Here is a 15,813-nt window from a genome sequence, read left to right as displayed (position 1 = left end):
AAAAAACCTAGGACCAAATAAATTGATAGCAGAATTCTACCAGACATTCAAAGAATTGGTACCAATCCTATTGATACTATTCCAGAAGACAGAGTAAGAGGGAACCCTCCCTAATTCATTCTATGAAGCCAACATCATGCTAATATCACAACCAGAAAAGGACATGACCAAAAAAGAAAACTACAGACTGATATCCTGGATGAACATAGATGCTAAAATCCTTAACAAAATACTAGCTAAATGAATCCAACAACGTATCAAAAAGATAATCCATCATGATCAAGTGAGTTTCACACCAAGGATGCAGAGATGGTTTAATATATGCAAGTCAATATGTGACACACCACACAGAGTTAAAAATAAAAGTCACATGATCATCTCAATAGATGCAGAAAAAACATTTGACAAATCCACCATTCCTTTATGATTAAAACTCTCAGTCAAATTGGCATACCAGGGACATACCTCCATGTAATAAAAGCCATCTATGACAAATTCACGACCAACATAATACTGAATGGAAAAACGTTGAAAGCATTCCCTCTGAGAACTAGAATAAGACACTCTTCTGTTTTTTTTTCTTGAGCTCTTGTCATTCTTGTTGCCCAGGCTGGAGTGCAATGGTGCCATCTTGACTCACTGCAACCTCCACCTCCTGGGATCAAGTGCTTCTCCTGCCTCAGTCTCCCAAGTAGCTGGCACTACAAGCACCCACCATGACACCCAGCTAATTTTTTTGTATTTTTAGTAGAGACAGGGTTTCACTGTGTTGGCTAGACTGGTCTTGAACACCTGACCTCGGGTGATCCACCTGCCCCAGCCTCCCAAAGTACGGGATTACAGGTATGAGCCACGACCCCAGGCCCAACCACCACGCCTGGCCCTCACCACTCTTCTTTAACATACCACTGGAAGTCCTAGCCAGAACAATCAGACAAGAGAAATAAAGGGCATCCACATGAGTAAAGAGAAAGTCAAACTGTCAGGGTTTGCTGGTGATATGACATTTATCTCAAAAAGGCCAAAGATTCCTCCAAAAAACTCCCAGAACTGATAAAAGAATTGAGCAAAGTTTCCAGATACAAGATTAATGTACACAAATCAATAGCTCTTCTATACACCAACAGTGACCAAGTGGAGAATCAAATCAACCCCTTTTACAATAGCTGCAAAAATGACAAAATACTTAGAAATATAACTAATCGAGTACATGAAAGCCTCTAAAAGGAAAACTACAAAACACTGCTAAAAGAAATCACAGGTAACAAAAACAAGTGGAAGCACATTTTATGCTCATGAATGGGTAAAATCAGTATTTTGAAAATGACCATACTGCCAAAAGCAATAAACAAATTCAATGTAATCCCCATCGAAATACTACCATCATTCTTCACAGAATTAGAAAAAACAATTCTAAAATGTATATGGAACCAAAAAAGAGCCTGCATAGCCAAAGCAAGACTAAGCAAAAAGAATAAATCTGGAGGCATCGTACTACCTGAATCAAACTACACTATAAAGCCCTAGTCACCAAAACAGCATGGTACCGGCATAAAAAACTGGCACATAGACCAATGGAACAGAATAGGAAATACAGAAATAAACCCAAATACTTAAGGCCAACTGATCTTTGAGAAAGCAAAACACAAAGTGAGGGGAAAAAAACCCTTTTCAACAAATGGTGCTGGGAAAATTGGCTAGCCACATGTAGGAGAATAAAACTGGATCCTTATCTCTCATCTTATACAAAAATAAACCCATAAAGAACTTAAATCTAAGATCTGAAACTATAAAAATTCTAGAAGATAACACTGGAAAACCCCTTCTAAACATTGGCTTAGGCAAGGATTTCATGGCCGAGAACCCAAAAGCAAATGCAATAAAAACAAAGAGAAATAGCTGGAACTTAAAGAGCTTTTCCAAGGCAAAAGGAACAGTCAGCAGGGTAAACAGACAACCCAAAGAGTGGGAGAGGATCTTCACAAATTATACATCTGACAAAAGACTAATATCCAGAATCTACAACGAACTCAAACAATTCAGCAAGAAAAAAACAATCTAATTAAAAAGTGGGCTAAGGACACAAACATTTCTCAAAAGAGATACAAATGGCCAACAAACATGAAAAAATGCTTATCGTCACTAATGATCAGGGAAATACAAATCAAAACTACAATGCAGTACCACCTTACTCCTATAAAAATGGTCATAATCAGAAAATCATAAAACAGTAAATGTTGGCATGGATACGGTGATCAGGGAACACTTCTACACTGCTCGTGGGAATGCAAACTAGTACAACTGCTATGGAAAACAGTGTGGAGATTCCTTAAAGAACTAAAGGTAAAACTACCATTTGATCTAGCAATCCCATTATTGGGTATCTACCTACAGGAAAAGAAGTTACTCTCTGAAAAAGATACTTGCACACGCACATTTATAGCATCACAATTTGCAATCGCAAAATCGTGGAACCAACTCAAATGCCCATCAATGAGTAGACAAAGAAACTGTGGCATATATATATAGAATAAAATACTATTCAGCCACTAAAAGGAATAAATTAGCCGGGCACGGTGCTTCATGCCTGTAATCCCAGCACTTTGGGAGGCTGAGGCGGCTGGATCACGAGGTCAAGAGATCGAGACCATCCTGGTCAACATGGTGAAACCCCGTCTCTACCAAAAATACAAAAAAATTAGCTGGGCCTGGTGGTGCGTGCCTGTAATCCCAGCTACTCAGGAGGCCGAGGCAGGAGAATTGCCTGAACCCAGGAGGCGGAGGTTGCGGTGAGCTGAGATCGCGCCATTGCACTCCAGCCTGGGTAACAAGAGAGAAACTCCATCTCAAAAAAAAAAAAAAGGAATAAATTAATGGCATTAGCAGTGACCTGGATGAGATTGGAGACGATTATTTTAAGTGAAGTAATTCAGGAATGGAAAACCAAACATTGTTCTCACTGATATGTGGGAGCTAAACTATAAGGACTCAAAAGCTTAAGAACAATACAATAAACTTTGGGGATTTAATGGGGTCAGGTGTGAAAGGGGCAAGAGATGAGATGCTACAAATAGGGTGCAGCATATACTGCTTGAGTGATGGGTGCACCAAAATCTCAAAAATGACCACTAAAGACCTTACTCATGGTCACCAAACACCAATAACCCGTGGAAAAATCAGACTTGGAAAAAAAAAAAGAGTTCAAGACCCGTCTGCGCAACATGGTAAAACACTGACTCTACCAAAAATATTAAAAACTAGGGATGTGATGGCACATACATGTAACCCAGCTACTGGAGGAACTTAAGTTACAGGATTTTCTAAGTTTCAAAAGTTGAGGCTGCAGTGAGCCATTATTAAGCCACTGCAAACCAGCCTGGCTGACAGAGGCCCTATCTCATTTATAAATAAATAAATAAGATGCCTGAGCAGCTTCAGTAAAAACGCATACAGTAAGTTCTCTATAAGAGACTCATTTTACCATTGAGTCAAATAGCCTGAAAGTAACAAAATAAAAAAAAAATCTGTATTTCATGTCAATAGTAACCACAATTGGGTGAGATGGTCATCATTATATTAGACATAATAGCTTTAAGTCAAGTACTTGGCCAGGCATGGTGGCTCACGCCTGTAATCCCAGCATTTTGGGAGTCCAAGGCAGGCAAATCACATCAGGTCAGGAGTTTGAGACTAGCCTGGCCAAAATGATAAAACCCTATCTCTACCAAAAATACAAAAATTAGCCAGGCATTGTGGAACGCAGCACCTGTAATTGCAGATACTCAGGAGGCTGAGGCAAGAGAATCAGTTGAACTCGGGAAGTGGAGGTTGCAGTGAGCCGAGATCACACTGCACTCCAGCTTATATATGACAGTGAGACTCTTATCTCAAACAAACAAAAAACACAAGCAAACAAATAAGTCAAGTTTTAACCTTAGTTGAAGACTGATATTATATAATGGTAAAATGAATCAATTTGCCAGGAATCTATAACTATGATATTTATCTATATGTATGTGTATGAATAACATCGGGTCTCCAAAATATAGAAAGCAAATATTGACAAAGGTGAAGAAAGAAATACATAGCAACATAGTGACTGTAGATATCAAGACCCATTTTTAATCACAAATAGAAAATTATGATAAAAGATCAATAAGAAAACAGAAAACAGGCATTATAGACTGTACTGATTATTTTACATATAGAGGAATACCTGAGAGTAGATTTATAAAGAAACATGTTTATTTGGCTCACACTTTGGCAGACTGCAAAAAGTGTGTGGCAGCATCTGCTTCTGATGAGGGTCTCAGGAAGCTTACAATCATGGTGGAAGGCAAAGAGTAACTGGACATATCAAATGGTAAGAGAGCAAGTGTGAGGTGAAGGAGTCACTTTCTTTTAATGAAGCAGCTTTCATTTAAATTAATAAGAGTGTAAATTTTCTGATTACCAAGAGGATCATGTCATGCCATTCATGAGGAATCTGCCCCCATGACTCAAACACCTCCCACCAGGTCCCATATCCAACATTAAGGATTACATTGCAACATGAGGTCTGGAGAACATGAACATCCATACCATATCATAGACCAACCAGGTTTAACAGACTCATAAAAAAAACTTTTCAGTCAAAAGCAACAGAATATACAAATTCTTATCTGCACCTAGTGTATTCTGTTAAAACACATCATGCATCTTACTAAATTTAACAATACCAACTGGGTGCAGTGGCTCATGCCTATAATTCCAACACTTTGGGAGACCCAGGGGGGAGAATCAAAGAAGTCTGAGACCAACCCAGGTAACACAATGAGGCCCTGTTCCTACTAATAATTTAAAAAATTAGCCAGATATGATAGTGCATACCTGTAGTGCCAGCTACACGGGGGGCAGCCCAGGAGGCTGAGGCTGCAGTGAGCCAAAATTATGCCACTGCCCTCAAGCCTGAGGGAGAGTAAGACCCTGTCTCAAAATAACAATGATAAATAAATCTAGGAACACCAAAATCATACACTGGTATTTTCTTACAAAAACGGAATAACACTAGAAATTAAAAGCAGAGATAAAATTGGGAAATCCAAAAATACATGAAAATGAAACATGTGGGCTTGGTGTAGTGGCTCAAATCTGTAAACTTAAAACTATGGGAGACCAAGGCAGAAGGATTGCTTGAGCACAGGAGTTTGAAAGTAGCCTGAGCAACATAGTGAGACACTGTCTTTAAATTAAATGGAATTTAAAATAAAATAAAACAAAACACACTCTTTAACATATTTTTGTTCAAAAGTCAATTTCATTTTGTTAAGATGTCAATATAACCTAAAGTGGTAGACAAATTCAATATAATCTCTATAAAAATTCCAATAGCACAGGTTTTTTTTTACAGAAATGTTTAAAATATTAAAATTTGATTCTGACTATAATCAGCTAAATAACCATGAAAAAAAGCACTACACTTCCTGCTGAAAAACATATTAAAAGCTACAATAGCAAAAACAATGTGGTACTGACACAAAGACACATAAACAGATCAAAAAAACGAATACAGAGCACAGACAAGAACATGTGTATGATCAAATGATCTTTCAGTTAAGTCACCATCAACACCCAGTAGAGAAACATAATCTTTCCAAAAAATAACGTTGAAAACAGGTTATTTACACTAATAAAGCTGAATTCTTTCCCTGAAATATATACAAAGAATATTTGAAATAAAATATTTGGAAATTTAAAAGTAACTAACAATCTCTTAGAAAAAATATAGGAAAAAAACATGACATTGGTATTGGCACCATTTTCTTAAATAGGACATTAAATGCATGAGCAACAAAGAGAAGAACAGAATAATTGAACTACACTGTATTTCAATATTTCTGCACATCAAACAAAACATTCAAAAGAGTGATGATGCCTCCTAGGAAATCGGTGAAAATATTTCCAAATCACATGTGATCGGAGTTAATATTCAGAGTATATAAACTATTAAAACTGAATTATAAAGTTGAATAACGTAACATAATTAAATTTTTGTCAAAATGATACAAATGCAAAAAAGCATTTGAAAGGATACACAAAAATACTAATTTGTAGACAAATGCATGAAAATCACAATGAAAAACAGAGTCCTCTCACATCCATTATTACAGCCACTATCAGTTTTCTAGAAAACACCAAATCAGTTGATGATGTGATGAAAATAAAACCCCTGTTAATTGTTGGTGCAAAATAAGAATGCAACCATTATTTACAAATGTTATAATGTTCCCTCGAATACCTAAAAATTGAATTAAGTGCAGCAATCCCACTTATGGATCTATGTCCAAACTATGCAATGCAGGACCTGGAAACATATTTGAACATTTATGTTTATTGCACCAGTATTCACAAAAACCAAAATGCTGAAGCAATCCAGGTGTTCCTTGATTTATAAATACATCATAAAAGGTAACATAGACATACAATAGAATATTAAGCCTTAAAAAAGAAAATATTGTCACATTTTAAGATAAATGTTTAGAGTATTATGTCACCTAAGATAAGCCAGTAACGAAATGATGGATACTATAAGATTCCACTTATTTGAGATATCTTAAGTAGTCACACTCATAAAAACAGAAAGTGGAAGGGTATCTCAAGGGCTGAAGAGAGGGTAAAAGGGGCAGTTATTACTTAATGGGCACTAGGTTTCAGTTTTACAAGATGTAAACCTTTTAGAAGTATTTTGCATAACAGCATGAATGTACTTAACATGCCTGAAATGTACAACTTTTATTCAGACAGGATATCACTGTGTCACCCAAGCTGGAGTACAGTGGCACAATTATGGATCACTGCAGGCTCAAACAACTAGGTTCAAGTAATCCTCCCCCATAGATCACTCAAGTAGCTGGGACCACAAGTGCACACTACCATGCCTGGCTTAAAAATTTTATGTATGTATGTACGTATGTATGTATGTATGTATTTTTTGAGATTGGGTATTCATATGTTGCCCAAGATGGTCTCCAAATTTTGAGCTCGAGTAAACTTCCTGTCTTGGCCTCTCAAAATCCTTGGACTACAGATGTGAACACTACCATGCCCGGCCCTGAAATGTACATTTTCATGAATTTAAGATGCTAAATTTTACGTTATGTTTTCACAACTTTTTTAAAAGTAAAACTGAAAAAATGCAGAATTACAAATCTTTTCAAAAATTATCTTCAAATCATAAAAGGATTTCTCTCATGCAAAGAAAATATATATTCATTATTAAAGACACAGTGAAAAGAAGACAACTTTCATGACTACTCACTTCGATACAACCACTGAAAATCAGCTAAGAAAGAATATATACAAAATAAGGCATAACCAAAATTGGGGTCATATTTGTAGATAAAAGCACAAATACATATATAACATGATTGTGATAGACATATGGCTGACTAATCTTTTAATTAAACCCCATGTTGACTTAAATTGTATAGAATTATAAAATGTCTAAAATTATACTATGTTAAGTAAAACAAGTCACAATAAACTGATGTTTAAAAACCTATGCTAAATAAAGCACTGATACGAAACTGCAAAACAGTAACTAGAGAAATGTTTACTTACAAAATCTGGTTTGCAATATTTATGTACCATTAAAAAAGAACTTGTCTAAATAATTACATATTTGACTGTGACTGTACTCATGGAAAGCAGGTATTTCAAATCATTGGCATGCATTGCATTGCAATAAAATTTCAGAAAAAAAGTATAATTATAAATAAAAAATTTTAACATGAAATTTATAGTAAAAGTTTATAATAAACTAGTAATTTTAAATGTTTTAAATATATGCTATTCTTACACAAAATAAACTGCTGTCATCCAACTTTAGAAGCAAAACAATAGCCTTACACTGTAAACTTAAAAATTATATATTTTGTAGAATATGGTTAGCACCTCATATAAAGGCAAATATTTAGAAATTAGTTATGTTATTATTTAAATATTTGCTTAAGAAAGTGGGTGAAAATCCTATCATTCTTTTTTGCCTGCCATAAACTTTAATTTATAAATAACATCAACCATAACATGTAAATTACAGCATATGTCCTAAATCTTCAAATCTAAAGTACAGAAAAATTTGAAATAGAAAATAGAAAGTAAAAATGTATAGGGAGAGTGACAACAGTAAGGTGGAAAAATAAAAGGTGCCCTATTTCCTTACCATCCCACAGCAAGAAAATTTATCAGCCATCCCTGACAAAAATGTCTTTATTAAAGAGCCAGGCAGCATGGCTCACGCCTGTAATGACAGCCACATGGTACATTCAGGTTGGGGATTCAAGACCAGCCTGGGTTATGAAGCCAAAACCCATCTCAAAAATAAGTGCCTTTAAGAGAGCTTTGAGGTCCAGAGAGGGTATTGTGAGACTCTGCTAAAGTCTAAGATGGAGGAGTGTTCCTTTCAGAAGGCAGGCCCTCATTCAGGTGGAAAAATATAGGACCCCTGTTCTAGGCTACAGATCCAGGAAATGTCCCATTGAATTTGGTTCCACTGAGAATTCTGAACTTACTCTGTAATCATCCCAAACCCCTCCCAGCCACAGTCTAGGTGAGATCGTGCCCTTCCAGAGGCCTGGAGGAAGATACACATTTATAGCCACATAGGCCTGCAGACCTCATCCTTTACTGTGGTTTCTGAAGCAGTTCAATGACTCATAGAATTCTTTGAGTCATAGTTCATGGCCAGTTCTGCCTACACAGGAACCCACACTGTGACCTGAAAAAATCGTCTGGTACTCAGTGAAAGCCATACTTATCCACATTCTGATACAAAGCCCACCATATATAGACCCAATTACAAAAACCTGCGGTACTGTCTGCCTTACAGAGCAACATCCAGAAACATATTCAGTGTGTTCCAAAATACAATGGAAATGACAACTACCCAAGCCCCTGTTAATAAGCCAAATAAAGGTGAGCGCTAGTGCAGACCCAGCATCCTTGTGAGCAAGCTACACCTCTCTCCACTACAGACGCAGTGGGTATCTCATCACCCTGAGAATCCAACAACAACAATCTTTACCTCCCGAAACCCGTTTATAAAAACTTAAAGAGGTGTGTGCTTCTTCAAATTCAGAAACCAGTGTAAAACTATATTGTAACCACTGTAAATGTTTTCATTTTAACATAGAACTGGAAGTATGTGGCAGAAGAATTAGTCAAAAAAAAAATTTTAACTCATTGAAATTGAAGACAAATGAGTAAAAACTTGCTGCTTGTAGATCATATGCTCTTATATATAAAAATAACTGATTTAAATTAATAAATACACTTAGCAAATTAGCAAAATATAAAGTTAACATACAAGTTGTGATTCCATATACTTAAAGCAAACTGATAAAATAGAGAAAACAATCTTATTTACAATAGCATTAAAATGACAAATTTCTGAGAACAAATTTAAAGAAGGTTAAAAAAAACCTTTTTTTGTTTTTTGGTTTTTTTTTTTTGAGACGGAATTTTGCTCGTGTTACCCAGGCTGTAGTGTAATGGCGCGATCTCGGCTCACCACAACCTCCGCCTCCTGGGTTCAGGCAATTCTCCTGCCTCAGCCTCCTGAGTAGCTGGGATTACAGGCACCCGCCACCATGCCCAGCTAATTTTTTGTACTATCTAGTAGAGACGGGGTTTCACCATGTTGACCAGGATGGTCTCGATCTCTTGACCTCGTGATCCACCCGCCTCGGCCATCTTTTTAATACAAATATATTAATAGAACAAAATGGAAAAGATACAAATAATTTTTTTTTTTTTTTTTGAGACAGAGTCTCTGTCACACAGGCTGGAATGCAGTGGTGTAATCTTGGCTCGCTGCAGCCTCCACCTCCTGGGTTAAAGCAATTCTCCTGCCTCAGCCTTTTGAGTATCTGGGATTACAGGCATCTGCCACCATGCCAAGCTAGTTTTTGTATTTTTAGTAGAGATGGGATTTCATCATGATGGCCAGGCTGGTCTCAAACTCCTGACCTGAAGTGATCTCCCTGCCTTGGACTCCCAGAGTGCTGGGATTCCAAGTGTTAGCCACTGTACCTGGCCCACACAAATAAATTTAAAAATATTTTATCTATAGATTGAAAGAATAAGTACCGTTAAAGTGCCATATTATCCAAAATAATCTATGGTTTCAATGAACTCCCTATGAAAATTCCGGTGGCTTTTTTTTGAGACGGAGTTTCACTCTTGTTACCCAGGCTGGAGTGCAATGGTGTGATCTCGGCTCACCGTGACCTCCGCCTCCTGGGTTTAGGCAATTCTCCTGCCTCACCCTCCTGAGCAGCTGGGATTACAGGCACGCACCACCGTGCCCAGCTAATTTTTTGTATTTTTAGTAGAGACGGGGTTTCACCATGTTGACCAGGATGGTCTCGATCTCTTGACCTCGTGATCCACCCGCCTCGGCCTCCCAAAATGCTGGGATTACAGGGGCATTTTTTTTAAAGCAATGGAAAATAAAATCCTAAAATTTACATAAAACTACAACGAACTTTGACTAGCCAAAGCAATCTTGAGGAAAAAGAACAAAGCAGAAGGACCTCATACTTTATAATTTCAAAACTATAATAATAAAAACAAGATGGAATGTGCAGAAAAATTAACCAAAAAATGGAACAGAAACCACTAATCATACATATTTCAGACATGATCTAGAAAGAGAACTTAAAAAAGTTTATCATAGAGTTTCTCAAAATTATGCAGATATTTGCGTGTCCCCAAAACAATGGAAAAATCAGTCAGACTGTGCAGTATCTTATATGCCATGAAGAGGGCTTTGGCTCTCACAGTAAACTTGAAGGAAGATCACTGATAGAAAAGTAGAATTTTTAGAGAATTTAAGAGCACAAGAAAGAAGATGCCCCTATGTGAGAGCAAGAAAAACAAAAATAACAACAACAACAACAAAAACTGAGCTTCCCAGAAACTATTTCCTCTAGAACATAGCTTCCCAAACCCCATGTCAAGAACTGACTTTCTCTTTGACCTTTGGACCTCTCATCTGTGCCATCTGTTGTATTCACTTTCACCTACCTGGGGGCTTGGCTACCATCTCCTGTCTTTTCCTATTCCAGGGCTCTTGTCCTTGCTCCAAACAGGTTATCAGGTGAGGCTTAGAGACAGCAATACCTGTTTTATTAAAAATAAATAACATAAATCTTGTTCATATTCTCCAGTTACTACCCTACTAATGTGCTCAGTAAACAGGATGTCACAGCATATTCTAGGAAATTAATCCCAAATTACTAATTTATAAAAAATTTCTAAATATTTACAAAATACTTTAAATTTGTAAGTCTTTAATTTCACTATCCAGTACTATTGAATAAAAAATTGGCGGTGGCAATTAAATTTTAAGGTGTAGGCAACAACATTTTATGCCACCAAATTTCTGTAATTATCGCTAAACTAGAGTGAAGGATACAGATCAGCTCAGGAATGTGGAAAGTTCAGGTCAAGATGAAAAGTATCAAAGAAATTTTTTTCTACATGGACAAATATCAAAAAATTTCTTGAAAACAGGGATCCGAAACTCATTTATGGAAAGCATAAACTACTACAAGTTATACAAAAAAAGAGAAATAAAATATTTAGGGCATATTAGGAATTCTGTGTTGAAGTTATCCTCACCCAGGAAGACCAGATTTCTGTAGTTCTCAAACATCACTTTCCTATATAAATTCCGTTGTGCAGTGTCCAGGCATTGCCACTCCTCTAGAGAGAACTCTATGGCCACATCCCTAAATGTCAGTGGTCCCTGAAAAAAATACACACACACACACATATTTACTAAATAACCATGGGCAGAATTTTTATTTTCTCTCAAGATAAAGTAAAACAGCATAGAAAACTGATTCTGACTTACAGGAGTGACTGAAATGATCCAATAAAATGAATTTCAACGTGGAAGTATTCTCTAACGTATGCTTTAACTCAGATCAAAGAACAGCATAAGATCCATAACAGCAGTGTATATATGATGCTTTTTTGAAAGATAAAGTATAAAAGAACATGAATACAAACATGTAAATTTTTGAGGGCTATATTTACATTATGCAGAATGAATTGTGTATATTTTTCAGATGGAAAAGACATGTTGAGTTAGAAGGTACCTCTCAAATTTTAATGTGTACAATAAACTGGAAATCTTATTATGCCAAATGTTTTTTAGAAGATCTGAAATAAAGTATGAATTTTTGAATTTCTAATAAGCTCACCAATAATGCCAATGCTTTTGGCCCAAAAATATTTTGTCAAACATCCAGTAAGTAAAAGAGCCTGTGTTTTTCCCAGTTTTTCTGACCTGTAAACAAGGATGAGAGCCTTCATTTTCCAAAGACATATATGCAAATATAACCTAAGAAAAAAAGGCAGCTGCCAAATTAAATGTGATGGTTTATGCATATCAGCTACATAAAGATACTTACTAATAAAGAGAAAAATGATTAACTCTATAGGAAAGAACCCTGTCAGAGAGCTCTTTAACCAAGTCAGTCATTAACATCAACTGCACTAGGAACAAATTTTTATAACGTGCTGACGCACACAAAAGATCACAGCATCACCGCTGGAGCACTGCCCCCAAAAGTAAAATATAATCTAAATTTAACAATAAAGAAACATCAATTTTATGCAAAGGTCAAAATACACACATCTCCTATTTACTGTACTATTAAATAGTGATTTTAAGTAGTCCTTCAGCACCCTAGAGAGCAGGAATCTCCTAAAAAAAAATTTCAGAACTTTCTGGGTGACAAATGCAATTCTGTTTAAATAAGCATTTTCTTAATCTCTTTCTGCATAGAGCTAATGGAGAACACAGATAAATCCTCAACATTACATAGTCTCCTTCTTTACTAAGGACCTCCGATTTTCCCCAATAGAAATCTTGACTATCCACATGTTCCCATAAGCAAACAGTACAAAGAAAATATTTTTTATAATACTGCAGATTGTAAATTCATAATGAGAGTTTTGCATGGCATATAAGAAGCCATGATGTAGAAAATGCAAACAAAGCTCTGGAATATAGGAAAAATATTTTCAGAGTCCCTTAACTATTATAACGAATTTTTAAAATAATTAAAACTAACTCAGTAGGGAGGAAAAGATCGAGTAGAGAAACTTGCAAGTACCAAACGCATGGTATTCCAGGAGGAAAAGTGGACACAGCCCTTGATCTGAGACAGGTTCAAGTGAAAAAAAGAGCCCACTCTTCCTCTTTCTCTTCCTTTTTTGGAATTCCTTCTCAGATGAGATTCTCTGGACAAATTACACTTGCATCTTGAGAATATGCCTCTAAAGGTATAAACAGCCCCTGTTTACCTGCTAACCCCACACCCACAGGCAGAAACCCAAGACCTGCCGAATAAGTCCACCCACTTCTGTCCTTTTTTACAAGAGATTCAGAAACAATGAGATGCTCCATGAAGATAAAAATATAAGTTTCACCAGGCACAGTGACTCACGTCTGTAATCCCAGCACTTTGGGAGGCCAAGGCAGGCGGATCACCTGCGGTCGGGAGTTCAAGACCAGACTGACCAACATGGAGAAACACAGTCTTTACTAAAAGAAATACAAAATTAGCTAGTGTGGTGGTGCATGCCTGTAATCCCAGCTACTCAGGAGGCTGAGGCAGGAGAATCGCTTGAACCCGGGAGGCAGAGGTTGCAGTGAACCGAGACTGCACCATTGCACTCCAGCCTGGGCAATAAGAGCAAAACCCATGTCAAAAATAAAAATTAAGTTTCTCCTTTCCTGTCCTCAGGTGCCCTCCCCTGGCACAGACACCAGTAATTTTTTTCTACAATAATGGCAATATGAACCACACTGACCTGTCTCTACCAAACCTGAACAGAATAGGCCCTTTGACCAACCTTCAATGCAAAGGTAGAACTTAACTCTTATGAATGTATCTTGAACCCCTCGTACTTGACTGTCCTCATTTTAGAGTCACACGAGGCCCTTACTTAGAACAATATGATGCTGCCACCAAGAATAATTAACAGAACCTGTGGAAAGAGCACAAGGAAGATTTCTTAAAATTGGCCACATAATCCTAATTAGGGCTGGGCTGATAACCACTGAGCTAAGCATTGCCTCTCAAGCTTTAATGACCTTATAAATCACTTGATAATTTTGGCCCCACTCTATGTAATGTCACTCTGCAAGTTTGAAAAGGGTTCATGAATGGGTGTTTTAAATCAGTCCCCTGCCAATGCTGATGTTGCTCTTCCTGGGCTATTAGCATTAGCTGGAGAAAGCAGGCACAGCACAGACTCCCTTAAACTCAGCTCTCTTGTCACAACACAAAGACAACCAATCTCCATCCTCAAGTATCATATTCTTTGTTGGTCCTTTAAAGTTTACGGAAAAAACAGAAGACAGCAATGTCTGAATAAGTCTGCATTTGGAAAACGACATGTACACATGTACTAGAGTAACGCTGATTACGCAGGTGCTACATCCTCGCGTGTTAAAGAGCGTTGTGCTGGGAAAAGTACATGATTTGATTTAATCCTGATAACACCCTGGAGTTGATAAGGGGTTTCAGTAATTCTCAGGATAAAAAGCCCAGGATTTTTATTTCTTTTGTTTCTCTGTCATTTATTTTTTTAATGTATAAAACAAAAGCTAAATATAGACAGATCAGAGGGATACAGAAAAGCTTAATGTAGGTTCAGAAAGAGTTTTATTGTGTTTATATTTACTTTTTTATGACTTATGGAGCAACTACTGAATCTGCAGTAATAGAAAACAAGTGGCTACATGGAATGTCTCAGCAAGTACTGGTTTTAATTAAAAATTAAGGCCCTAAAATAAATACTTAATTCTTCCCATTTATCTACTTTCAGAAAAATGGGAAATTTTTTTTATGAGTTTCAGGGAATTATGGGCACCAGCTCTAGAAAGGCTGCAGGACTCACCAGCCAAAACTAATTTCTTCTAATCAGTATCATCAGTTCAGTGAGGCAAGATCCACAGTGGGGTCGGACCTAAATAAGGCCTCCAAAAACAGGGAATCTTAACAGAACTGGGGCAGGGAGTGAACCCTATGGAGAATTCTGCTCTCTATGCCACTAGGATATTTCCAGTTCAGATTTTTTTAGGCTTACCTAAGAGAAACTTAAATCACAAAATTTGTGTAGCTAATTTTTTTTAGCCACTGCCATGTCAATTTTCTAACATATACTAGTAAGCAATTTAAACACATTCCTTAAGGTCCTCTAGGGTAATGTTATCAAAGATAAATATGTACTAATAGGAAGGTAAAGAAGAATACAAATAATAACAACTCTTCTGTTCATAAATATCCCTTCAGGTGATAGTATCAAAAGTCACAACAATATAAAGTGGCCACAATAAAGGCCGAGTACTTTTGCACACATCTATACACTGTACCAACCATATCATGCTTCATTTATCCAGTTGCCAGTCTAGACTAAAGGTTCCTGCATGGTAGGAACCCTGACTGCTCCAACTCTTTTCTCATGGCCATATAAGATAGAAGCAATTAGTTTATCTATTTGAGTCCCCAGGCCCTTTCCTTTTTTTCACCCAAGTACCAGGGAACTTGAGAAACTCTCATCTGGGTACAAACCAAAGACATCTCTCATGTGAGGGGAGGAACAAATGCAAACTGATTCATTTCTCTTACACTGAGACAAGCAGAATTAACCACTCTTGTCAGCCTGACATCGTTCTGCCCTGGACAGCCTCAAACGTCTAAAAGACACCTAGATGATGGTGAGAGGGTTCCCAGTAACACTGCGCTGATGACT

The 15,813-nt window shown here is 36.9% G+C and overlaps 1 protein-coding gene across 5 annotated transcripts in view; it reads right to left on the bottom strand.

Moving 5' to 3' along the window:
* Nucleotides 1–15,813, bottom strand: part of ZNF479 (zinc finger protein 479) — a 65,932-nt gene that overhangs the window by 10,498 nt on the left and 39,621 nt on the right. For 3 of the 5 annotated variants that reach the window (XR_013528168.1, XM_054247235.2, XM_078353398.1), the window contains exons 2-3: nt 11,662–11,788; nt 11,065–11,160 (exon numbers count right to left, since the gene is read on the bottom strand). The exons of 1 other annotated variant lie outside the window; for it this stretch is intronic. Coding sequence is in view for 3 of the 4 variants with exons in the window: in XM_054247235.2 (XP_054103210.2) it covers nt 11,065–11,160; nt 11,662–11,788 (223 nt within the window). In the remaining variant the exon portion in view is untranslated. Of the gene's footprint in view, nt 1–11,064; nt 11,161–11,661; nt 11,789–11,896; nt 12,014–15,813 lie in introns of all 5 variants that reach the window. One more of the 5 variants, XM_078353411.1, reaches the window with a different exon arrangement.

The sequence above is a fragment of the Callithrix jacchus genome, chromosome 2, assembly GCF_049354715.1.
Source record: "Callithrix jacchus isolate 240 chromosome 2, calJac240_pri, whole genome shotgun sequence".
Classification (NCBI taxonomy): Eukaryota; Metazoa; Chordata; class Mammalia; order Primates; family Cebidae; genus Callithrix; species Callithrix jacchus.
The sequence above is the reverse complement of the archived record's forward strand: the minus strand, read 5'-3'. Positions and strand labels throughout refer to the sequence as shown.